A 27,063-nucleotide genomic window follows, 5' to 3' on the forward strand; every position below is an offset into this window, starting at 1 on the left:
GTGATGTGTCATGTGGCACAGGACCACTACACCAAATACCCCCCGCTCCCCCCTCCCTACCTATGCCAGCACACCTTCGCTGATGTCAGTGTGATGGTCTGGCTCGATGCCTTGGGAGCTATAACTTCTTCTCTTAAGTGTGTGTGTGTGAGGTGGAAAGAGTCATTAAAGTGGTTTAGTCCTTAATGGCTCGATGTTCATGTTGTTCTCAGAGGCAGAAATGACTGGTAGTTTGACCACCAAGCAGCCCCCCCCCCCTCCCGTGTCTGACCACCAGACAGCCTACCTGCCATAGCCCCGCCTCCTCCTCTCCACTGGCCTGGACTTGACCACCAGTCACCCGCCTTGCCATGGTGACCTGGCCACTCACACAGCAGGAGACCAGCAGACTAAACACTGCCCTGGCATTACAGTTCACCCAGCAGGCACATCACACCGGCCCACTCCCTGACTCAGTTAGGCCAATTACAACTTCATCAAGTATTACCAATACAGGGAAAGTCAGACCTCGCAAACCTCAACCACGTTTGGGAATGTCCAGAAATAAAGAGACCATGGGTGAAAATGGTTTCCGAATGTGTTTTTTATTTTTTATTGAATCACCGATGACTTGAACCAAGTGCAAAAAAAGCAACATCTTTCTGCGTCTTGGGGAACAAGTAAAAAAGAAAAATCGATGTAACAGGGTGTGAATGCTGCCTTAGAAACTGGAATTAAAAGACTCGTGTTCCACGCGTTTTCAGAATCCGGTGTCTTGGGCAGCCCAGTTGGGAGTCTGTGGGAGCGAGGAAGACAAGACAGGTCAGACCTTACAACACGTACCATACATACGAAAAGTAGAGGGGATGTCGGTGAACCTATACAGACATGTGTGAGCTTGTGAGTGAATGTGTGCGTGCCTGACGTCACAGTTGATTTGCGACCCCAACGGGCAGCAAGTCAGAGAGTTGTTTGCGGTCTCTTGTGTAATTTCAAATATTCCTTAATGGGGTGGTGAGGGTTGCTTTTAAAAGGCCTGACTTGCAGCTTACTCAAACACAAAAGGAGGGAGGGGGGGGGCACATCAAAAGATTACCTGCTCGGAACTCTGGGATGTTAACGCTCACATCGTAACTGTCCTTGGATCTTCTGTGTGTCGACTGTGTGTGTGTGTGTGTGTGTGTGTGTGGGAGGGAGGGGTCTGGACACAGAGGTTTATGAAAGATGGCCTTGGTTTTTACAGACAAAGTCCCACTCTCCTAATTTGCGAGGTCAAGCTGGTGGTAGTGCAGCCCCTAGTCTACATCCCAACGTCGACCGGACCAGCTAGCCACAGCCAGACACCTGGGAGGCAGAGAGGAGAGGGGGGGGGGGCACACCAGCTCTGAGAGGGAAATTAACCTTAGCTGGTGTGTGAGAAGCCACCTAGCTGAGTCACCTCTCCGGGACTGCCCTCTGAGGGGGAACGCCTGATGCCTGCCTTGTCATTAGGGGGAGGATGAAAGGCCGGGCCCTTGCCGGAGCAGCTCCTACTGGCCCCCGATGTCGTGTGAAGAGAGCCGCTGTTGATGGCCGTTCATCAACATTCCTCGGGCCTGGTCGTTTGGAGAGGGCTTTGAACTCGGGGACGGGGGGGACTCATGTCAGGTTCACAGGGATGGGATGACAGGCTAGGGAACGGTAGGCTTGGGAGGAGGAGGGTAGGGGGGTAAGGGAACAGTAGGCTTGGTTAGGGAGGAGGAAAGTGGAGAGTAGAGCGGGGGAGAAGCAGGCGGAGGTGAGCCTACAGGTGGAGGTGAGGGGGTGTGTTTGGTCTCACGGAGGAGGTAAGGGTGACTTTTGCTCACCTCGTTGCGGTTACTGTGGCTGATCTTCTTCTCGATGTTCATGGCCAGCATCTGGCTCCTGAAGGACAGGTTCTTGGTCTTCTCAATCACCTGCTGGTACGGCGACACTGCGTTGTTGCCCATCACCACGTGACCCTGGCAACCGGAGCAGAGAGGGCACAGCCAATCACACCCTGTCTCACAGACGTGTCATCTAATCACACAAGGTCCCACGCCGTCCAATCACCAGGGGCCGCTCACACAAACAACCCCCCCCCCCCAGCTGGACCAACCAGGGCTAGTCCTGGGGAAGGTGGGGGGGTAATTCTAGGTCCCATCCCAGCAGAGTAAGGGATGGTTAGCTGATTACAGAGCAGCCATGCCTGGGATTGGAACAACCGATATGAAGTGGTACAACACAGAAGCTCAGGGGAGGTGAGGTATGGCGCTGACTTCATACAGCCTACCCTCCAATTATACACCCCCTCACATACACACACACCTCCATCTCAGCATATGCAACTGTTCCACAGTGGAATAATAGACAAACACCAACACACACCCACCCACTCCAACCTGCAGAGGCTGGTTTGTTAGAAAGTTCTGCTCTTCATTAAATCAATCAATCCCCTCCCGAACCCCTTTCACAGATTGACTGATGGATTGATTGAAGGAAGGAAGAAGAGGGGAGGGAGGAGGGGGCAGACAGGGAGGCAGCCGTACCAGCTTGGAGTCTATTTTGGCATCCAGCCGGGCGTTGCGGATGAGGTTGACGATCCATCGCTCTGCCTCCTCTGGCGTCATGTTCAGCTTGTCTGCCAGCATGCTGGGGAGAGCGGAGAGAGAGAGCGAGAGAGAGAGAAGGGGGGGAGAGAGAGAGATATGAGGGGGTAGAGAAGGAGATGTAACATTACAGCAACAGAACTCTTCAATATGCCCGTTCTGAAACAAACAGGGGAAAAGCTTTGGAAACGTGACATCTCCAGTGACTGTAGTTGAAAGAGGGTTTGGGGTTGTCTCCAAGATCTTCAGCATGCTGGACCGACTAGACAAATGGCCCTCGCAGACTCTTAGGGTCCATCGAGAAAAACACAAGAAAACATTGTCTTCCATAACTAGGGGTTGAGAATGCCTATATAACCAAGTAAGAGGAAGGACACTCTGTTCTGGACTGTTCCGTTCCCTCAGCTCTGTGGCAACTTCTGCCTTTGATGTCCTTTCTTCCTCCCTTTCTCTCTCGCCCGCCCTCTCCCCATCTCACTCTCCACCTGGTCCCGAATCTGCCGTGACACACCAGGACCTGCTACTGTCCCCAAATGAAAGCCAGCTTGCGGAACGAGGGAGGGGTTCTTTGATAGAGCAGAGCATGGATGTGTCACTAGCGAGGCAGGGAGAGTGGGGTGTGTGTGTGAGGGTGCGAGGAGGGGGTACTCTTTGATACAAAGCCTTTCCCTGTGCAGCTGGCTTCCTCTTGCTGCTTTTAACCTAACTAGAGCCCCTTGATTTCGCCCCTCGCAGACCTTCCCCTAATTCATCCAGACCCAGATACTCCCACCCAAAACCCCTGCCCCTCTTCATTCTCCCTTTGCTGCACCCCCCCCCCCCCATTCCATCTCATTTGAGAACTCTATAAATACCCCCACCTCCTCTTTTGCCACACTCACCACCACAATTACTACAGCTCTTCATCCCACAGACCAGTCGCCACACTAGTGCAAACACACACCTTTCAACGTATTTTATTATACTCGCTAAAATAGGCACTAATTTGTGAGCGCGGTGCGAGCTTTCCTGCCTGAAAGGGGTTATGAGGCATGTAGAAAAACAATTCACTCCGCTAATGATTACTTCCTGGTTCATTAATCAGGCCGCCTGGGGCCTTCTGATGGAGCCACAGGACTGAGGAGGCCAATTCGAGTCAGAACGAGACCCCCAAGCTCCAACACAAAAACACCTCTCAAGGCCTAGGACCTGGCCTCAGGCCTTGGCATGAATCCAGTACCAGCAATCGACCCCAAACCCTAGGCTAACCCTCAGCCCCCCAACTCTTCCCACTGCATCAGACCCACACCTAGGGCCAGGCCATAGGCCCGAGACCTAACCCGTGGCCCTAAACCACTCACAACGAGGGCCCCAGCCCCCCCACCCCTCACCCAGCAGGGCTGACTCACCCATCACTTCACTTCCATGACTTCTTTAAGACCTCCTTCCTCATAAATGTGACCATTTGGAGGTAACCTCATAAGGACCGATGTTTGGTTTACCCTCCGGCCCTTAAATCCCCCCTCCACCACCCCAGTGTTCCGACAGAACAAACACATTCTCTCCTCTCTCTGACCCATTGGTCGTGGCTGAGTGTCAGTGTGTGTGTGTGTACGAACGTGCGTGAGAGTGGTAACTGTGGCAGAGCCAGGTCCAAGGGGAGGGCTGGAATGACATCAGCGTCTGGAAGGGGCATTAGGACAGAAAGCCCAACAACAAGTCATAAACACGGTGACCTCAGCAAGAACCAGCAGAACGAGAGCTTGGCTTCCCAGTGACGAGGCAGGGCCTATCAGCACTCTGCACACCAGAGATGATGGAAGAGGAGGACAGGAAAGAGAGAGGACAGGATTATCTATCGATGAACACCAAGACGCCGTGCCTTCAAGAGGCTGAATAGAAATGGCCCTCAACCAGCTTCTTCTTCATGTGTTTGGAACTTCCAGATATGGCTAGGAATCTGTGACTATCTATTCCTACAACCGAGTTGTAGCGGACCACCAGAGAGATAGCGTAACCAACCTGGCCACAAAGCTATTGGCTAGAGGGGCACGTCCATCACACGGGTCGCTGCCAACCCCCCCTCCCAGCTCCGGCAGACAGCTGACGTACTTATCCGAGACTGCGGCGGAGGGAAACGCCGGTGTCAGAGGAGCGACTCCCCAGGCTCATTAGCAGGGCCTCGACAAGCTGAGGAGGTGTCAGCTGTCAGATGACGTGAGGCTGGGTCGCGATGGCTAACATGCGTCTGCCCTCAAGTGTGACACTATGGACGTTATTGGGACCAGAGCGTGGCCTGGCTAGGGCCAGGTCCAAGGCAAGTCATGCTGGCGACTAATCGGTCATTAGTCCATTTCAATCACACAATCCCATGTGTTCAACAAAGCTGAGTACCGAGCAACAGCTTCTGAAATCCCTGCGTTGTGAAGAGATCTGTTTTGGTTGAGTGTTCCATGAAGATATTGCCTGAGCGTTTGCCTACACAGCCACACATCCCAGAAGCCCGACCAACGATACCGATGAGACGATCGATGCAAATGGAAACAGACAGTTTCCCTCCCCCCGCCAAACATCGAATGATTGGTGCAGATGGCCTCAGTGGGTTTGCTGGGTGGTTAAGCAGGAGTGGAGGACATGTCAGCCACTCCCAGGGTCAGGTACGTGACACCGTCTGCTCAAGGGGTAAGTCAAACCCGGGCCTGACCTCTGAGCGTGCAACAACGGGCATTCTACAGGGACGAGCACCGCACGGCCACGCCCGCTCAGGAGGCAAAAGGGCAGATCTAATTGAACTCCAAGAGACACCTGGCAATGCTTTTCTGGGAACCACCGGAAGATTTGTCTATCATTCACGAGCTGGTTCTATCTCGGTGTCCGTCTCTGAGTCAAGTCTTTACTTTAATCCCTACTTTGATCTCAGTGGAAAACAGGAGGGGGGAATGTGGCCAAGACCCCAATCTGGTTCTTCTGCACACCCTAAACTATTGACTTTTATACAGCCCTGCTCCAGCCCCAGTCCCTTCTGGGAACCAGGATCACGTTCCCTTCGACCTCTTCCAGTCCCTGGCTTCTCGGCCTTCTATTTCCGGTTGGAGGACTCCTCTGGGTCACTCCATCCGACCCGCGACCGGTTGGAGATGGGGGTCGGGCTTCAGTGGGCAAGTGTGTGCAAGGGAGGGGTTGAAGGATAACTGGATTAGAGGTGTGTGTGCGTGTGACATCCTTAGAAGTGCCCCTTTCTCCACATGGACTCCAACCAATGCTTTGTTAAACACTACCATATGATAGCATTAGGAGATTCCAAGCCATTTGGAGCAAGCCTGCTCTTGAGCTTGGGGTAGAATAGATTTTTTGGGAAAACCGAAATGACCGTGTGGTCTTTCTAATGGCTCAATTGTGAAGTGGAAAGATCTCCAATTCCAAATACACACAACTGTATTGCCCCAACAGGCTAGGTCTTCGGACTGGTGCGAGATCTCTCATACCCCCTTTCCACCAAAGTGAACCGGGAGCTAGTTTGGAGCTGGTGCTAGAGCCGGTTCGGAGCTGGTTCAATTTGCGATCCTTCGAAGAACCGGTTTGCTTTTCCACGGGCTAGAGAGCCACCACAGAGCCACGTCTTTACGTCACTATATACATCTCATTTGATAGGATTATGATAAAATACAGCAACTAGGCCTATGTGTCTGCACTGCGATGCTAGCTAGGTTATCGAGAAGTCGGAGCAAATTTACAAATGAGCCGTTTCATCAATACAATAAGCACTATTTCAGCAACTACACTGCGTACATTGCATTTGTACATAGAGTCTGGGCTCGATCCATTGACAAGCGTTAACTTCCTTGAAGGCGGGGACTCTGTTGAAGTTTAAAACTATTGGATCTGCCCAGAGCCACTCTGGATCTGGCATAACCAATCGCTAATTCTGCCAATTCGCCTTAGCCAACTCCTTCACCACTAACAGAGCTAGCTGGAAAATCAAACAACCCCGTGGGGATTGTTCTTGCTCCGGCTTTAACTTCTGGATATTCGCCAGCGTTGCCACTACGGATCGAAAGGCTTTGCTCGCATCTTTGTCTGCCGCCATTACGTAACTACAACTCAAACTAGCGCACAACATCAACTTCGTTCTCAGCCACTCCCACTGTTCGCTGACTGGACCGGTGAAAAGTTACCGGAGACATCTGACCAATATACCTCAAAGCCCAGACGTAGTACAGAAGCACAATGAAAATTGAGCGGAATTACGTACGAGGGCAGAGCCAGGCTAGATTTACACGTACCGTTTAGCTGAAATATGAATTGTAAAAACGTACAGCAATGGCGGTCAAAGGATTCTGTTCGTCTTCTTAGTCCCGGTAACCCCGCCCCCGACGCAAGCGGTTCTTACTTGGTTCCCACTTTAGCCCAGCTCTGATGTGGTGCTACTTGCAAACCATTTTCCCTGGTTCGGAGCCGGTTCTTAGGCTGTCGAAAGAGAAAGAACTAGTTCGAGATTAAGCACTGGCTCCGAACCAGCACCCAAAATGAGTTGGTGGAAAAGCGGTATCAGTGAGTGCTAGACCTATTAGGGCCTAGCTGGGTCAGGTCCTAGCTGGGTCAGTCAGACCTTCAGTGTCATGTTTAGCTCTCAGTGGAGGCTTAAAGGCCATCATGTCTCCTTCACTTAATGTCAAATGACAGCAGTCACACCTGAGACCAATGGTCAAGCAAGTTACTGCCAGCAAGCAATCACTGTCAGGAGTCGCAATGTTAACTTTGTGAATAAAACAAAAACACTTCATTCAAACCTAGGAAACTCAGTCTAGACAAAATATATGGATGCAATTAGGAATACTAGACACAGACTGAGTTTCATTTCTGCTGCCTAGGCTTTACATAAGGCCTTTCTGCATAAACTCAATTACTCCAACTTCTGGTCCAATTCTGTCCCCTGGCCGTTGGCTATGGAGGACCTAAATAAATCGGCAAACTCTTTCCTAGCCAAAAGCTGTGTAAAAAAAATATGTAAAAAGCTAACCAAAGAATAAATAATCCTAATTAAAAACAGGCATCCGATCCATTTGACTATGCTTGAATGCAAAAGCTGCTGGGTATCGGGACTAATGACACAGAATTTGGGCATTTGTCAAAAATAGACGCGTTCTGTCCTTTGTCGTCACAACGCTTTAAATAAACAGGGGAACCCCTGACGCTGCTGCCTGTGTGGAGCTCCTCAACCTCAACTAACAAAAAGCCCTTCCTACAGGGGGGGGGGGGGGAGGAAAGCAGAACAATCACAATCTGACTTCCTATTTCAGTGTTCCCACTAACCTTTGTGGTCTTTAACAAGAAAATGGATCCAATTGCAGCAGGACTGCCAAGAGAGAGCCAGGACTACTAATCAATTCCAGACAATCTGCTAGAGGAGATTTCAACAGAGCCTGTTGCATGGTTCCAACCTTGACTGCAGCCCCCCACAGTTCCATAAAGAAACCCTGAAGTCAGTCGCTTTCTTTTACCCAAGTCATTCATTCCTCTCCATGCGTTCAACATCAGCCTATGTTAACATATTTTGAATATCTCATTCAGAGTTTTACCATCCTAAACCTGTCAAGAGTTGTTCTGTGTAGTTAAGTCTACATCACTACCAGCCTCCCCTTCTCCCCTCACCCCCAACCTCCCCTCACCCCCAACCCCGGCCTCCCCTCACCCCCGGCCTCCCCTCACCCCCAACCCCGGCCGCCCCCCCTAAGCCCGGACTCCTCTCCCCCAACCCCAGCCTCCCCCCGAACCCGGCCTCCACCATCAGAGATGCAGTCATGTGCAGAGGTAGGGGATGGTCCTGGATACTGATACGTGTTATTTTCTCAAATGGATGCAAAAGATGCAGCCAAATCCAATAATCCATCTTAATTGCACACAATTACTATAATCTTTTTTTTCTTTCTTTCTTTCCTCTCCTAATGCTCACGATAATTAGCATTGACTATTTCTGTGTTTTGGTGGATGTCCAAGGTCCATTGGTGGATGTAACAAGGATCTTTACGGAGGATAGAGCTGGGGTCAAGGGGGGAGACTGCAGAACTCTCTGACCTCCAACCAGCCTGACCCGGTGGTGAGGGAGGGGGCCTCTGCAGCTGGGACTGTCGAGGGGACTGAGAGCCCACCTAAACCCTGACCTCTCCCTGGAAGAACCGAGTGGGGTCTTTAAACTTTACTGAACAGGACAACCAACGGGAGACCTGGAAACAGTTATCGGTCCAAGTACCCAATCCCAAAGAAGTTACAGCGGTGAGTGGGTGTTTGTCTATGAAGAAGGGTCATAAACACTTATCTTTGTGGTGGTGGGGGGGGAATTCCAGTAAGTTCAGTACATATCCTCTCTTTTTACAGCTGCACAAAACAAATTAAGCTCATTGGCTAATTACCCTTTTTAAATCATTTGCTATAGATTCACCTGTTAGCTAGTTTATGCTAGGTCATGTATTGGCTGCTCGATAGGAGGGAGGCTGTGGCTCTGTCAGCGGTATGGGCTGTTTCTACGCTGTTGATCCTGAAACAATGACGATTGGATGGCTCACCTTATGCTGATACACTGGTGGATTCTGCAGAAAGTCTCAAAGATGAAGAGGCGGGCATTCTCAATGAAGTCCTCCAGGCAAGCAACCAGGAAGAAGTCATTCACCAGCACCTGGAGAGAAGAACACACGTTACCAACACTAATATTACACCAACTGTGTCAGTCAGCGTTTTGAGTTTCTATAAAAGACTGCCGGAAGGTTCTGGTAAGGTAAAACGAGTTAAACAAGGATTGAGTTGAGAGCTTTGTGTAAGCTCATTACAGCAATCAAGATGGGCCTTTCTGAACGAGTGGCCCTAGAGAGCCGTAAAAAAACCCCGACAGTAACAGGTTTCGATCTTTCCTCTTATTTGGCTTCCAAACCCTGCTCAATTGTGGGAAAACTCTATTCACTGAAACTCAAGTCAAATTAAAACGGTGCTAAAAATCATTTTTTATACTGAGCTGAGAAGGGGAGTGGAAAGGGGGGGAGGGGGTCCTGGCCACATTTAAATTGTCGGGCGGTTGACTTTGGCTGAGGCCTGAAAGGAGAACTACCCCATCTGTGAGGCAGTAATCCGGGGGCCACTCGGAGTGCTCCAAATCGACCACAAATCTTTGAATTCTGCCGCCTCCACATGAATCGGCGAGCGGGGAGGGAGGCAGCCAGCAACCGGAGCGACCGCGGAGGCCGTGACTTATCACCCATCATCTGGTCCAGCGGTGCAGAGCAGGAGCACCGGCTTTGCACACCCGCAGCTCGTCGGGGTTTCCAGCCGCCGCAGCACCTTTCCACGTGACATCAGCCCCGCCGACCAAGCTGGCCAACAGGTCAAGTCACGACCTACAGGCCCGGCCGTATATACACACACCCCCAGAAGCTTCGGGGCCCATTTAGCACATCCCCCGCCACCTTGAGACGGTACTGATTAGACGATTAGACTACTGTAAATGCTAGTTCACAACCCCGGCCGAGCCCCCGAAGGCCTGAGTGAAACGCTCCGGAACATTCCACAGCGGTTACAGCGCCGGAGACCGTCTTTGAGTGCCTCGTTCACATCACACGGCTCCGTCTTCAAAAGTCCTCCAAGCATTAACCCCGCTCTGTGTTTGCCTAAGCTCAGGGAGCGGCAATCGGCTGTCTCGTTCTGCTTGAAGAGATCCCAACTACATGGCGCTATCAGGACAGACCACATTTGAGCTATGACAACTCTTATCTAAGCCTGATAAACTCTGAACGGCTAAGTGCTCTAATTGCTGTCATCTGGGATACGGTCCCGAGATCCTCAAACACATTCTGAAAGGGGGGGATTCGAGAAGTTGAGAGGCTCAAGAGGCTCAATTGGAGGAATATGCAGGTTGTGTTTTTTTTTTCCCCCATCCCTCGAAAATGTTAAAGCCCCAGACATCTGACAGCCATTTCACATGAGGGGGGGGGGAGAGACACACACCCGCAGGGGTGAAAACCCTAACAGGACCATTTCAACATGCCTGGGACCCTCTCACCTTTCAGCCCAGCTGGCAGCAACCATTGGAACTAGCCTGGCAAAGACGAGCAAACCCGCGGTCAACATGGATATCTGACCATTACAACAATCTGTGAATTGGCCTATGTAGCTGCCACTCACTGTGATGTAGCCTTTCTACGTCCCACCTCAATGACTCCCAATTGTTACATTACACACCAGGAACTCACTGGGGGCTATCCATTTACCTCTCAACCATCCCCTCTTTATTCTCTAAAATATACTCAGAACTTTGATTGATGTGCTTCTTCAAGGTGTAGGTCTCCTAAAAGGCCTCTCCCGTCTTTTATTGCTTTGAAACGAGACCATTCGGTGAAACTGTTTGCAGACCATCACAAGTTAATGCGGAGAAGCTGCAGCTTAACCTCTGGGTAACCACCCACCTCGCCAGCCCTGCGTTTGAACCCAGGGTTTCATGTGGACCTACCGGGCATGCCCTGAAGATGACTGACAGGTCTCCATTCCCTAGACAGAACTGAAAGCACCTGGGGCGGCTGTGATGGGCCTCTGTTGTGGCCTCGGCGGACGCTGTGTAAACACAGCCCGGGGTAGGGAAGGTCAAAATTGACGCTGCGGGTTCCTCAAAAGTGCGTGCAAGTGTTTAACAAGATTGGTGATGGTGGGGCGCGTGTCGTGTCTTAGCTGGAACAAGAGACAGAACTAATATTGTTGGTGGTACATGTCGTCATAATGCGATGCCTCCCCTGCGGCAATTACACAGGAAAAATCTCATTTACCCATTCCGTGCTTTGAATAGTTTTCCGTTGAAGTCGAGCTTTTTGGCTGAACATGACCCTTGAAGTAAAAACAAATCTACACAAATGAGTTTAGTTCCTCGTTCGTTAGAGCCTGACTAGGGGAGCTGCAGGCTCTTTATATTAGCTTAAAAATAGATTAGAATGAAATGGAACCTTCAGTCAACCGCTTACATGATTTATAAACATTTACTTCTGTGAGAGCGCCATTTGATCAGGCCAGATGGTTTTCATTCTCGGGGCGTTTATCGTCCAGGAGCAGAGATGAAAAAGGGGCTAAATGGCACTGGAGTACAGCCTTTTATTCCTCCGTAGGTCCAAATTATCAAATCATTCGGGAAATCTCCATTACACTCTCATATGCAAAGACTTGACTGAGGGATCATGTTTCAGAAACCATACACAGAACCCAGCACCAATTACAACACCTGCTCAGAGTATGCGTCTGATTGCTGGCCACTGATTGGGCCTCTAGAACCTGTTTGGGCTGTGAGTAAATTAGTCATCTCTTGGGCATAGCCAATCAGAGCACCACATGATTGGCCATGAATGAGTGATGGCTTTAATTATCTCACAATTATGATGGATATCTACGGAGCTGAAACAGGCGCTGCTTTGTAAGGAAGTTCACATGGACAATCTCAATGTCCATGAGATGTGAAACAGGAATGATGGAACCGATATTAAACGATATAAGAATGCCCTGGGGAAGAGCTTCATAGATACACAAACAGCTGGAACTTCCAAGTCCCCAATTAGGAGCTACATTTGTGGGGTTCTGACAAAAGTTGGCTTTGAACTAGGCCTCTTTCAACAGACAAGATACAGCTGGGAGACCAGTGGTGACCTGTGTATTTTGACTATCCTACTCCAGTCCAAGCTCAGAACCTGCATTTAGTCTGGACATTGTGGTAAACAGGCCATTACAAACCCAGAATGGAAATAAACGTTCCTTATGGCCTCCGATGACACAGCGACCTGACTTGAAACGTGTGTCTGCACGCCTCCGCGTGGACCTTTTCCCTATAAAAGCTTTTTACTGTTGACCGCCAGGCTGATGAACAATTACAGGCAGTCATAAAAGCTGACCAGAGCCCTGAGTCACAGGGTTTCCCAGAGAATGTCTCCCTCGTCCCCCGCGGAACACAGGCCACTACTGTCGGGCAACACTCAATCCCATTATTGTCTTGTGGTGCAGCCGGTGTTCAGAATGGACACCATCGCATCAACATATCCTGCTGCTAGCCGTCTGTAGTAGACACACGCAGAAAACGATTCAAAGGGCGGGGGGGTCGCTTTCAGTCGCATGGTATTTTCCACTGAGGTTACATGGGAAAGTATGAACGCGAGCCAATCCGATGCTCTGCTTATCAAGACATCTTTACAGCGAGGCCCAGTCAAACCTGGGTTTCGATTATTTATTAAAGACGGAACACGTCTGAAATGAGAAGGCACTCAACGAGGGAAAAAGCTCATCTAGATGTGACTTACCGACTCGCACTCCCGCAGTTTCTTCTGAGCGCTGTCAAAGTCAAAGTTCACATACAGGCACTCCACAAACTCTGTGATGGGGTCTTTGTAGGTGTAGGACTCCTAAAACCAAAGAACAAAACATTACAACATCACTGTGTGTGGGTGTGTGTAGCCTGACAGTTTCTTGGAGCAATACAGTGAAGGACAGAGGGCCATGTATTTCAGTGCGTCAGTAAGGCTGTCACCCCATAATAAACCACCATGCAGTTAAAGCAGCCTCAAACAGGGTCCAACGAATTCGATCCTATTACATGAAACAATAGAAACGTCAAATTTGGAGGACCACAGCCACATAAATAGTCAGACAGTGCACGGCCTTGAATAAAAACACCAGTTCAGAACTTCCCCCTTTGGTTCTTCCAAAACCATGTTTGGGAGCCTCTCAGACCAGGTTTACAGGGCCAAGGAGCATGGTGGGAGCAGGGAGCACATGTTTTAGTGATTACCCACAACCCACTGAGACGGCACTTATTTAGATTTTGGAGCCATTGATCTCAGAAGAAGCTACTGTCATTGGCCGGGAGGTGGGTGGGTGGGTGGGGGGGGGGGGGGGGGGAGACATTGGTACACTACAATCATGGCGTCCACAGCCATTCGTCAAAACCTAATGGGTTCAAGACTTCTTCAGCCAGGGCCAAAGCATTTGCACACTCCCCTGCCCCGCCCCCCCCTGCTTCTGGGCTTGGGGAACTTTGCTTTACCTGCTGAATGACCTTCACCAGGTCCTTGAGGACCTGCCTGCGCTTGCGGACGTCCTTGTTGGTGATGACGGCAGTGGTCAGGTACCTCAGGATGTGGGGGCACATGGTCTGGATGGCGTTCAGGTACCTGTGAGAGGATGAAGAGGGGGGGGGGGGGGTGAAAGGTGAGTCACTAATACAAAGCTGCTGTGAGGCCTCAGCCTTCAGATCTCCTCGGGGTGCGCGTCAACGCATGCCGCCTCAAGCCCCCCCCCCCCCTGGCATTTAGCATGACAGATCTTCCCAGCCGTGCAGACCTGCCCCTAGCAAGGCAGTGTGGGCCTGACACGGGGCCCGGGCTCCGAGGGCTGCCTTTCAATAGGGGGCCTGTGTGAGAGGAGGAGAAGGGGTGGGGGGGGGGGGGCAGAGAGAGAGAAAAGGAAACCCAGGCTAGCAGATACAGATCAGTGAGCAGTGACCTGCCCAGTAGCTGAAACCCTATACCTCAGGGCCTTGTTGTTGAAGCACAGGTCAACTGGCTCACGGCTCTGGGTGGGTGTGTGTGTGTGTGTGTGGGGGGGGGGGGTGCCTCCATACAGACTGATTCTAACCCCAGACAACGTCCACACTCTGAAGACTGCCAGAGTGAAAGGGTGAGGACCCCCGCCTTGAGAACAGCGCCTACACACATACGTCCCGCCGACGCATGTCTCGTCAGAGTGAGTGTCCGGCCGGGGGTTAATTGCATGGCTTAGGTGTAGATCCGTATCCAAACAGCCGTCCTTGCCTGCCTGCCTGCCTGTCTCCCGGTACACACACACACCCTCCATCCTCTGCTAAATTACATTTCAGGAGGAGGAAGTAGAGTTCCCTCCTGCTTTGGCCTCCCATGGATCAGGACACAGAAACACATGTTCAGGGAGGAAGAGAGAGAGCGAGAGAGCGAGAGAGCGAGCGAGCGAGCGAGAGAGCGAGAGAGCGAGAGAGCGAGAGAGCGAGAGAGAGAGAACGGAGGGAGGGAGGGAGAGAGCCCGGCCGCGTTGTACTAGGGTTTAATTAGCTGGAACAATTAAAGGGACAAGGGGGCCTGTGGCACTTGTGATGTTGGGTCTAAAAACGGCAGCGGTGAGCAGAGAGCGGCCGCCAGCCCGGAGTGACGAGCCCTGACTACCCACCCCCCCAGCCCCCCTCGCCTTTGTAGTTGTGTGACTCGGTGGCGGACCACAACACTCGGGCACTGTGTTCCTGATTAACTTACACCTCCTTCCCTTCCCGGCGGGGCTCCCGTGGCCCCCGCCAAGCCAGCGTGACTCATGCTGCCGTCTCTGGGGTCGCTCGGGGAGAGCTTCGGGTTACGTCATCGTCTCAGGGTTTGGGGGGAGGGGGGGGGGGGGGAACAACACTGCGGCGCGCGCGCGGGGGGGGGGGAGATGCAGCCGAGGCACGCGGCCAAGGAAAGACTCAGAGCCCCCTTCTCCCCTCCAACAAATCATCTACGACCCAGCAGGAGGGTGAAGGCCCGGTAGTGAGAGGAACAAACAAACAAAAAACTAGTAAGAGATGGATGGCGAGAATGAGACCGAAAAAGGGGCAGGAGAGAGAAGGACACGGAATAGAACAACGTTTCTATTTCACAAGCCAATCAGGGACGGGGATGATGTAGCAAAGGCTTGAGTGGACCCCAGCTAGGAGCCTGAGTGCCTAGATAACGTTACTACCACAGTATTATCTTCCCTGGCAGCACCTGCACCTCAGCATGGAGCTGAAACCTCTTCACAGACGCCCTTGGACTAACAAACAAGGTTCTGGTCAGCTTCTGCTGACGTTGGAGGTGGTGGAGGTCAGGTAGGGATGAGGAGGTGGGAGAGGTCAGGTAGGGCCGAGGATGTGGAATAGATAATAAGCTGCTCTGGCCAGAGACTGGGGGGGAGGGGGTTGAGCAGCAAAGCCTCATTGTGGAAGCATGTGGTTTCTAGACTGAAACTGCAAAGCACCCGAAACTACCTCAAGTTTGTCCACAAAGACGTCTGGGGTGAGCTTTTCACAAGTAATTATTGGCCAGCCTTCCTTTCGTCGTCAAGCTATTAAAAAAAAGTTTCAAACGGAGTGAAACTCAAGAGAAGCAGACATCCCTGTGTGCTGTGTTGTGGTAACTAGTTGCCCTCTCTGTGGGGCACGATCATCTGTTCAATTACACAAAAATCTGACGGAGGAGGGGGGGGGGGGTGTATTGAAAAAGTTGGTGTGAGTTTAACACAGTGTATCAAGTTTCCGATCTGGGATACACATGGCTCAAATCTCCGCTTCAGGAGTAAACAGACCACACAAAAACACACACAGACTAAAACCACTTAAAAAATACCAGGAAGGGTTTGAAGCAGCAGTGAGTCCCCCCCCCCCCTCTTCTCCAAAACACTATTAAGAGAAAACGGTTCTCTTTTCAAATTCAAGTCTGACTTATAAAACGCATCGAAGTTCTCTCCAGATCTCTCAGGACCAGGCTGCCAGTTGAACCACGGGAAGCCCATTAGGGCCTCCTGTCCTGGGGCCAACTGCCCCCGAGCCCTGGGGTTCAGCCGGGGTGTGGGTTCCATAACCCCCCCCCCCCCTTCCAGCCCTCTGGGTCTAATCCACCCTCAGGCCTAGTGGACGATCACCGCTACAGCAGCTGCGGGACTGGAGGCATCGCACGGTTCATATGGACATCTGGACCACATACACTTTGGTGTTACACCTCGGCTCAAGCTGGGAATGATGAACTTGTGTCAGGTCCAGGGGGTTCCTTCCAGAGCAGAACGGGCTGTGTGCGAGGGCCTGGGCACTGGGAGGAGCAGCCCCTGGAGCTGGCCAGGATGTGTCAGGGTATTTGGGAAAGGACTACTCACTGGGGCTGGTAGAGGAACAGGTCGATGATGTTGTCTCTCCCTTTGGGGTGGTTGAAGAACACGAAGAGAGACCAGTGGATCAGCCAGGTCCGCTGCTGCAGGGACTGGAGAGGAGAGCTTACAGACTGGAAAGAGAGGGGGAGAAAGAGCAATAACCATAAGAAACCGGTCTGGATTGAGAACCATGTGTTCTGACCAATTTCGACAAGTTCAGAGAAGTGACACGAAAATCGATTTACGTTCTCTTCCAAGTAAAGAATTCCCCACCCTGTTCCCAAATGTCCAGCCAATTAAGAATTTCTAACGACATCCACATAACTGCTCAATTTAAACCTTGTCTATGAGAGCGAGAGAAAGAGAGGGCTCTTAACCACAGCAGTGCTTAGCTGCAACATGAAACAGTCAATATGAGAGTCTATGTAAGGGAATCCAAATGCTGTATCAAATTCTGAGAGCTGGGGCATTTACGTTGTTATCGATAGTCTCCCTCAGCCGGGTGAGGTCTTCCATGGCAGCCTCCCAGTTCTGCATCAGGATTTCGGAGGCCAGCTTCCCCCACAGGGAGCTCAGCGCGTTCCTGTCCGTGGCGGGCACCTGGGGAGAGACAACAAGGTGACACTGGTTAGACCTGGAGCAGGTAGCAAGGTGACACTGGTTAGACCTGGAGCAGGTAGCAAGGTGACACTGGTTAGACCTGGAGCAGGTAGAAAGGTGACACTGGTTAGACCTGGAGCAGGTAGCAAGGTGAAACTGGTTAGACCTGGAGCAGGTAGCAAGGTGACACTGGTTAGACCTGGAGCAGGTAGCAAGGTGAAACTGGTTAGACCTGGAGCAGGTAGCAAGGTGACACTGGTTAGCCCTGGAGCAGGTAGCAAGGTGACACTGGTTAGCCCTGGAGCAGATAGCAAGGTGACACTGGTTAGCCCTGGAGCAGCTAGCAAGGTGAAACTGGTTAGCCCTGGAGCAGGTAGCAAGGTAACACTGGTCCACTTAAAAAAGGAGCAGCATGTCACCGACAACAGAATAACAGGCCTCTGAATGGCCTGTAAGACCAAATTCTGATAAAGGACTCTGCAGACATCTGCCTTCTTGGACAGAAAGAGAGTGGGTGGGGGTGAGGGGGAGTCTGCTAGCTTGGCTTCAGTGGCACGTCTGTGCACAGTGCAGTGCCTTCTCTTATTTATACTGGATAAATGGATTACGTTATGTCATCTTGAGGGAATGGGGCCTGACAGAATGAGAGAAATGGATCATGAAAGACTGTTTAGCTTTTTATAAAACCTAATTTGCAGCACTTGGAGATACAGCAACCGCCGCATTGCAGATGACTGGCCTCCGCGATCCTTACAGATTACCACGGTAACTAGAGGCATATTTGAAGCATGTGTGCGCTCTCCGTACAAACGTGCAAGTGCTAAAACGTTTGGTTAGACCGTGTTTACTTTATGCTGCAACTCTTGAAAAATGTGCAGGGTGGTAAATGGTCTGGAGAAGACACAATACTAAATATGGGCCTGGAGTATCTCCGCTTCAGTCACTTTCCGGTACTCCATCTATGTCTGGGTTTAAGAGGGGCCTCCATCACTTCACTTAACCCTGCCTGGGTGGACTGCCAGTCCATTTGCTCCCACTCCTTTCCCAACCAGACTGGACAGGTTTGAAGAGGTCATAGGTTAGCTGGGACATTGCCATTGCCGAACTACATGTCGGACCTAATCTCATTTTGTTGGTTGCATCTGATCACGGTTGCATGTGTGCGAGATCGGATAGGATCTCACTCACTTCTCTTCCCTTCCACGTCTGCTGCAGTCATTTGATCTAAGCAGAATTAACAAGCTGCACCGCCGCTGACAAAGAATAACAAATAGTGTTCAGGGAGGGAGGGAGGGAGGGAGGGAGGAAGAGAGGAATAGAGGGGGGGGGAAGCAGAAACACCTCGTGTCTCAGAGGGGAGTGCCCCTTCCCAGTTCCTCTTGACTCCATCCTGACCCCTGGACTAGCCCTTATCAAATGCCAAATCCTCTTGACTCTGCCTGACCCCTGGGACTAGCCTTTATGAAAGCCCGGGTACAGAATGAGGGGGCTTAAAATCAAGGGCTCTCCTGCTACTGCTGGTTCGGGGAACATGTCAGTGGGCTTTGATCATCTAGGCTGGAGATGGGGGGCGGACAGAAACAGAGCAATCAAAGTGACAGTTGGGAGAGGACTTTTCTAACGAAGCTGAAATGATGAATCAGGAGCTAGCTAGCTAGCCCGGCTTTCTCCTCAGCATCTGGAGGTGTTCAACATGTACTTGAAGCCGGAGGAGTCATTTCTTCGTATAAACAAACCGCGATGTTTGGAGGCTTGATTGGAATGAAAAATGAAGAATCAGGAATCAGGAAATATCCCCCAGGAAACATCTGATTGGACATCAAGCTTTTTCGGTCACTCTCTGGACCTGGTGGAGGGTATGGTTTGTCTGGTCCAACGCCTGATTCTCCACCTGTAGCGGGCTACTGTTAGGCCTTGTTTCATTAAGAAATGGCAGGTCTTTGGGATTAGTGTTCCACTATGTTTTCAGACGGTTGAAACGTGAGGATAATACAATTGTGATGATCTCCTTTCAATTGGTGTGGAAGAAAAACATCCTGTGGAATTAGGTCCTATTCTTCAGACAACAGTTATCGTAAGCCAGCTGTGTTGAAATACGAGCTGATACTAACTAAAGACATCTTGACGGGGATATTCATCCTCAAATAGGTCACAGGCTACTGGTTCTGATTACCACAAGAAGAGGGCCGAAAACAAACAAAAACAAGGAGGTAATGAAAGGCAGGCAGGGACGTCTCTGCAGTTCAGGGATTACCATCCTGTGGCTCAAGAGGCGGGGCTGCCACCGACGCTCCTGGGAAACGTGGTCCTGCAGCAACCCGCGACGACAGCAGACGCAGTGACATGAGTCAAGCAGGAAGTCAGGCAGGGTGTGTGCTGCGCGGCCACAGGAAGCCAGACGCTGGCCGCACACCCCCTCAGCCCTCGGACAGGCAGCAGCATGGGGCTGTGAGACACTCGAGATTCCCGGCTGGAGGAGACATCAGGGTACGGTTTCCATCATGCTCTCTGATGGAGATCAAGATGATCATTCAATGTTGGGGATTTCTCTCAGAGCCCGAAATAAATTCTGGTACACAGGTGACAGAGGGCGGGATTCTTTATAAAAAATAAATATATATAAGTTTATATTGAATAATAATAAAAAGCAGCCATCTGAATCCATCCATCACTTGACTTTTGACCAAAGAACACAACCAGGACTCCACCAAAATGACTTTTAAAGTACAGAAGTCATAAGAATGATCAGCGTGGCAGTGTTGGGAGGAGGGGCCAACCTCTCTGCCAATAGAAAAGGTCAATGTTTCATCTTTAGAAGTGTTTTGTTTTGTTTGTTTTCCACCCCTCCTCCTCCTCTTGGAAGTCCCAGCCTGCCATGTTTGGCCGGCCTCCAGGTCATTATGGCAGCTCTCTACACACTGCCTGGCTTTCACTGCTGGCCACGCTGGAATAGGCTCAATACCTGGCTTTTTCCAGAAGTTACCTTAAGTTTCCATTGGTTCGCGAAGTAGGGGCACATTTTCGCTGACTGACCAGCAACAATAAATTTACTGTGCTAGGGAGCCGTCGGGACACTCAATCTTTATTCCCAACATCCAATCCCTGCATTAACTGATGATATGAATAAGTTGCTCTTTTCGCGCTAGGCCACACTGTAACAGGACCCCAGGACTGGATTTTGCAAGGCTGGCTTCCTTCATTTAACTGACTGGCTTTCCCACGTTAAACGACTTATGGTGCCTCACCTCTCCCATAAGGGGGAATGAGGGGAGGGGGGTGGAAAGATGGGAGGTCCACTACACACCAATAGAGTGGAGAACAGGAGAGGCATAAAGACTCCCCCTGATGAAATCCATTTCTCCTTTTCTCAGAAAGCATTGTCAGGCTAAGCAACAAGATCCGGTTACAGAGTCCGTTCTGGCCCTGAGTCTCAAATAAGGGGGCTAACGATTGGAGGGGTAAAAAAATCAACGCTGGAACCAAAATCAACATACCACTGTCAGGGCAATTTTGGTTTATTTAGGCAAAGTTGCAAACCCGTAAACAACCGTTTTAAAGGGGGTTGCACATCTGTTGCATGCTTTTGTAGTTACTTTGGGGTTTGGGAGTGGGGTGGGTTGGGTTGGGGACAATCGTGTTTGAGAGTCCTTATCATCTTGTCGGGGGATGTCTAGTGTGACAGCATAAAGGAGACAACCAATCACAGAGTTAGCAACTGCTTTAGGTTAGGAGTTTCGTTTACAGTTTCAGAGCTGCTGCCAAGAACTTCAGGACATGTCAAGGACCATCACAGGGCTCTTCCTACAGTCTCTAACATCGTCACGGAAACAATGAACACCACAGGCCAATTAAGAGGAGGAACGCAAGTTTTATGTTCCTTATTCTAATCAATGTGAAAACTGATGCTTACATTCTAGGTCTTTCAAATTCAGCTTTTGACTTTTACCACAAAAACAAAAAATGACATTTCCCCAAAGCCCTGGTGGCGTCCTGCTTAGCGGCTAAGAGACGGACATTCCTCCAGACGAGTGTTTGGTCTATAACCATTACAATCTCTATTCCCCCTCTAGAGGACTTTCTGGTCTAGAGAGCCAGTGCTGCTCCTACAGTCCTGCCTTCTGTCCGCTCTCGCTGTAGTTCATCTTTCACTCATTTCTGAGGGCAGCGGGAGTGAAGCCACAAACACCAGGGCCCCAGCAATGAGTCCTTTGTTTACAGAGGAAATAAGAAGTACGCATGTGTAACGCAGATCCTGCCAGTACTCTCAGTGAACTGTAATTATCTTCCCCCGCAAAACCTTCTTTGGTATTATCTGATTTCCAAACTATGTCACTGATGAAAATCATTTAATCCCTATGCACCTCTCTCCTCCTCATCTCCAAACTAAGCCTGAGTAGGATGTACTGGGCACAACGAGTACAGGAAAGAGTTGGAAAAAGAGAGAGAAAGAGCACCTAATTAAGTGAACCTGTTCGGCGTCCACTTAGCGATGACCAGTTCTGCTTGTATCCTCCCCTCAACCCACCGTGATGTATTACATAACTCATAGGCACTCGGGGGCCCAAGGATCTACACAAGGAGCTATCTGGCTGCAGCTTTCAAATCAATAAGCTCTCCGGAGAAACTCGGCCAGAGGACTAAAGACAGATTACAAAGTCTGCCGCTAAACGCTTGGCCCTGTAAGAAAAGGAAAACTAGCCGAGTCCTTGAACAACAGTCTCTCCTAACACCGTGGGACGTGCGGGGAATTTCACGGGGAATGACGTCAGCTTCTCACATGCAATTACTGATCAGGGCTTTTTTCCCCCTCTTTCAGCTCCACTCAAGTCTACTTGGCTTTGATAAATTTAAGTAATCTGTCAAAAACAATATGGCTGTGGGCAATTTCATTTTTCACAACGAAAACGGAGCCAAAGACATTTGAAAGAATGGTGTAATGCCAGGAATGCCAAGTTCCATAATAGATTATAGCACTTATATTCTGTTATTCAGACTGTCCGTAACTTGAACATCACGTGGTTAACAACGATCAATGACAAAATAGATCAATTTCTGTGTAAAATGTAGATAAGTGTCTTGTTTTCTCTGTATAAATACACAGTACAGAAGCCTGTTTGTCCAACGTGTGAATGGGTCCTTTCCAACTTCACGTCACAATATCCAATCACTAGCGTTACGAATGCCGCTTCATTGAAGAGGCAATTCATTTGATGTGGAAAGTACCAACCAAGAAGCCAAACTTGAGAGTCGCACCCTGTAATTGATGGGCACGCACTGGTGCTTCGGAGGCAGGGTGCCATTCATCTTGAGCCCATCGTTTCTCATTAGTGAGTGATGTTCCTACTTACCAAGACGCGGAAAAAGTACAGGTACTCAGCGGCTCCAGAGTAGTTTCCGCACTCATACTGAAACTTGGCGTATCGGTACAGGGTGTCCAGGTACTCTTGGCGGAACTGGAGGGTAAAACAAAAACACTTCTCAATGACCCTGACAGGACAGGGAACGACATTCAGGATTCTCTTTAATTACGATCTCACACACACACACACACACACACAATAGTTATGGATTTGTGGTAGGGGTCAGGGCTGAAGTTAGGGCTAGGCGTGGCTTCGGAGGTGCACTGAGGACAGGGTGCGGGGTCAGCAGGTTGGTGGGGTGGGAAGGGACCAGCGGAGGGCCTAGCATCACGCCAAATATAGAATCTCCGGCATTCTTGCGGCCAGACCCACGGGTCCCAAGCTGTTCCGTTTATTCTTGAAAATCCACCGCAGAATGTAAAAGTCCGCAGAATTTTTGCAAGCCATAAAAACCCCGAAAACGAGTTAAGATTTTTGGGAAGTCATTTCACGTCTCTCTGCTTGGGCCGCCGCTTCCTCTGCACCACCCCCAAACAACCACGGGTTCACTGAGGAGTCATGGGAAATGCTGCGAAGAAGTGAGATGTCAGCAGAGAGGGCCAACTTACGCTGTGTTTCTCCGCCAGATAGTCAAAGAGCATTCGTCCGTCCCTAAAAAAAAAAAAGAGCACGAGAGTGGTACCGTTAGTTGAACTAATTTAATTGGAGTCAACAGTTGGATGGAGTTAGGTTGCAGTATTTGTAGAGTCATTCAGGTGTGTTTTTTTCCATTTGTAGTAGGGAGCCATGGGTACAAAGATTCCCATTTCATATTTAAACGGGGTTGACTGGCTGTTTATGTATGCGTGTCTGCCTAAGCTAGCCACGTCCAACAGACATTTGTTTTTTTCCAAATGTGCAACTGCAGACCTTAAGCATCTAACAAGCTTTGCTTACAACTAAATTCTACAGTTCTTTGCGGTATAATAAAGGGGATGCATCAATAGCAAGCCATGTCTGACCTAACCTAACGACCCAGGCTTCTACACACACCTCCGAGGCCAGAAGATCTTCAGTATGGTGAGGCTGCATAACCATTGCCTATGATAGTGGAGGGATAGAGCGGGGTCTTAAACGACCATTTAACATTTGAACAGGACGGCATCTCTCGTCAGTCCAAACTGCTGAGGTGGAAGACAGTGCAGCCTTACTGCCGCCTCGTGCCAGAGCCAGTGGGAGGTCCCTGGCTCAAGGATCTGTTTCCATTGTATCAAAATAACAGGATAATGATTATGCAGAAATTGTTTTATGGCGTCGTTTCACTGGGAAGCTGGTCTATGGCTTCTTGAAGCTATCAACTGCGATGCAGGTCTACTGATGGGCTTCATTGTAAATCATTCCAGAAAAGATAAGCTCTTCAGTGCCCAGAACCATTTATATTGTCATTATTATTTTTACCAGGGATTCGCTAAAAGAGTTGTTCGTTCATGATGTCCAGGATGATCCTGTGTGAAGGTCTACAGGCCAACCGTGTCCAAAACCCACTGCCCCATTTTGTAGATGATAACATGGACTACTAATTATGGCTGCTGACTGCCCTTTGGTTTGAAAACACAAGATTGCAGTGACCTGTGACTTGTCCCCTATTGTTTTACAAATCCTATAGAGTAAAAAGAAATCCCTGTATACAAAAGATCCCTCCTCCTTTGCTGAAAGAGAGATTATCCACAAACTGACAAGGATGCTCTCGGCACAAGTCAGCAAATCAAGGTTCATGGCTGGAATTGTATGGCTTTAAATATCACGTTCCAACTGCATTTTAAGCTGTTTACTTTCATAAAGCCATCTTGAAACAGACCTTGGCAAGTGGTTGAAATATTTTTGTGAGCCGTGGAACGAATACTTTAATTGAAGCAAACCATTCTAATCACAGAGCTACACGAATTGCTTGAACAAAGGAATCTGCAGACAGTAGGATAAGGGTCTGTATTCTTGTTCAAAAGCAAACTAACATAAACTGAGGTATGATATTTTGCCAACTGTTTGATTACAAATCCCCTTAATGAAGCCTTACATAATATAGCAAGCCCTGTGCTGGGATTTCAAAAGATACATTTCAAGGATTGTACTCAAACGCAGCCCAAAATCCAATGATTAAGAACATTATCGTATGTCGAGAGTGAGTGAGTGTGTGAGCGCGTGCGTGCAGCATACCTGGTGGACTGCATCTGCCTGGTGGTCTCTGGATCCTCGAACATCTTGACGATGGGCTCCGTTTCAGACTGCAGCTGTTTCAGCTGGGCCACGACGGTCGTCCTCTTCTCTCTGAGGGCTGCAGGGCACAGATGGTCAGGACGACCTGTGCAGCTAAACCTCACGGGGTATGGCGTTTTCAAATCACAAAATGTATCCTGTCGCTAACAGAAGCCAACTGCTGACTGGCATAAGTTACCTGTGGGCTTATGCATGGCACAACACCCTGCGCTTTCGATTATATGAAGCTGAGGAGCACCGGAATTTACATATACACACACACACACACACACACACACATATTTCAAGACACCTGCACTTATGGTCCCAGATCACCTTCCCATCTATTTTACGTGTCATTTGAATGTTTTCCTTTGGATAAAACATTTACTAAATGAATTTAATAAATACAATTGTCATAGCTATCATTGTGTGTGAGACTTACTGTGCACACAAACTACTTACAGTGGGGGATTTCCTTGTCAGGGAACAGGTTCTTGTACACATCCATGGCGAAGTCCACCATGTTGGTTTCACTGAGTAGATCCAGCTTGCCATGGAGAAGCTCCTTCTCATTATAGATCTGTGTGCAGAGAAGGTTGAAAGACGTTAAGCTCTGGAATATGACTTTTAGTCAAGAGAACATCTTCATGGTGTGGAAGCTGTCTTGGGTCAAAACAGGGTGTAGGACTGCAACCTCATCCACTTTGCTTCAAAAAATATTGTACGGTTGCTGCTCGTCAGCTCAATTAGTAGCGTTAAACCCTTCAAAAGGTATCTAGCTGTCACAAGTGGAATAATGAAGGCAACACCACTCAAGGCAATTACTCCTTTAGATAGCAGTTCCAGAACGAGACCAATACTAGGCTAGTTACTGTAGTGTTAACAGTGCCTTCCTAAAAGTGCTAACGTTAGCAAGCAGCTAACCAGATAATGATAGTCAGTCCATCTTTTTCGATTTTGTGATGTGCTTAGTCTAGTGAATTCGTCATTACAAATTAAGTCATCAGCGCCAGTAAACTCGCTTGGTAAAACCAATATCGAATCGAACGTGTGAGCTGTTGAGAACATGGTTAGCTCTATGCGAGGCCTAGTTTGCTAGCTAGCGGTACTACTACTAGCAAGCTAGCCCCATCCGGCGTTCCTCTGATGTTAACCAGCTAGCGATCATTGAAGCGACGGAGCTAAGTAGCTGCACATTATCATGTGAAAGTGAGCTTACATGAGACAAGACAGTCCATTGATAGACGCATGGGATATCGTGCTTAAATACATGTGTAGTACATATGAATAATTTAGCTTTGCTTACTAAATAAGCCATCTAAGATTGCTAGAAAAGAAAGGTACAACAAGCATGTTGATGAAATTGATCATTACCAGGCGCGAGAACAACTGATAATATAAGCTACCTCGTAGCAAGCTGCACTGGCGGGTTCGCCCGGTGGTTTAAACCAGTGTTCAAGGCTATTTTTGGTTATAAATGGAAAATGCCAATCGTTTCACACGTTATTGGTCAGGTAAGGATGCCACATAACACGTAGAATATAAAAGGTGTGTAGCCTACAACATCGAGCCGGGTTCTAGCTTGCTGTGTAGCTGGCTAGGCTGTGTGTCATCATGGATGGCTCCCACACGTGGCCCCATACCATTTTACCAACGTTCTCTATACTTTCTCGACGGTATTTTAGAACACACAGCGAAAGAAGAAAACAAAAAGCACATACCTCCTTTACAGACAAGAATTCCAACAGAGGAAAAACGAGATGTCTGTCCAAAAAGTGGGCAATTTTGGTGGTCAGATCGTATTCCGCCATCTTGCCTGACTAAAAGGAAGTAGAAACGACATCCGATTTAGTGAAGAGCCAATCAGTATCAGACAGTATCGGCAACTTCAGCATCATCACTTGCAAAATAGATATTTGTACTTGACCATAACATAGGATCAAAGTAGTCATACATATATCCATAGATAAATAATTAATTAAATACATAAATAGATAGTTGCAGATATTATAACTTATTCATATAGAATAAGTGGCACATTATTATGACATATTTTGACGGTGTCACCTTTCACAATGATGCTACCATATTTATTTCAAAATGCAACAATCTATTTCATCATGTCAAAGATCATCATGGCATAATCCATTTAATGGTAGCCTTGAACATTTCATTATGACCTTTTGGCATATGACTGACTCAAGATTGATTTTTTAAATATCATGACTATTTTCATCAAACAATGATACAATTGGTATCTCAACTTTTCCTTCATAAACATATTTAATTAACAGTCAAATGTTTATTTTAATTTTTTTAATGCTATAATTCACAGTGTGCATATCCCTATATGAAAATAACCAATGAAAATGATTCACCTGGGCATG

At 49.1% G+C, this 27,063-nt stretch overlaps 1 protein-coding gene across 1 annotated transcript; it reads right to left on the minus strand.

The window, feature by feature from the left end:
- Positions 1 to 565: 565 nt before the first annotated feature.
- eif3ea (eukaryotic translation initiation factor 3, subunit E, a) lies at positions 566 to 26,539 on the minus strand. The gene is made up of 13 exons (XM_062465035.1): positions 26,398 to 26,539; positions 25,139 to 25,256; positions 24,635 to 24,752; positions 23,050 to 23,092; positions 22,430 to 22,534; positions 16,956 to 17,081; positions 16,488 to 16,612; positions 13,624 to 13,750; positions 12,881 to 12,982; positions 9,131 to 9,240; positions 2,529 to 2,631; positions 1,827 to 1,961; positions 566 to 775 (listed from the first exon to the last, which is right to left on the minus strand). Exons 1-13 carry the CDS (start codon positions 26,485 to 26,487, stop codon positions 740 to 742), a joined length of 1,338 nt encoding a protein of 445 aa, XP_062321019.1. The 5' UTR covers positions 26,488 to 26,539; the 3' UTR covers positions 566 to 739.
- Between the last annotated feature and the right edge of the window lie 524 nt (positions 26,540 to 27,063).

Source organism: Osmerus eperlanus, chromosome 7, assembly GCF_963692335.1.
Source record: "Osmerus eperlanus chromosome 7, fOsmEpe2.1, whole genome shotgun sequence".
Taxonomy (NCBI): Eukaryota; Metazoa; Chordata; class Actinopteri; order Osmeriformes; family Osmeridae; genus Osmerus; species Osmerus eperlanus.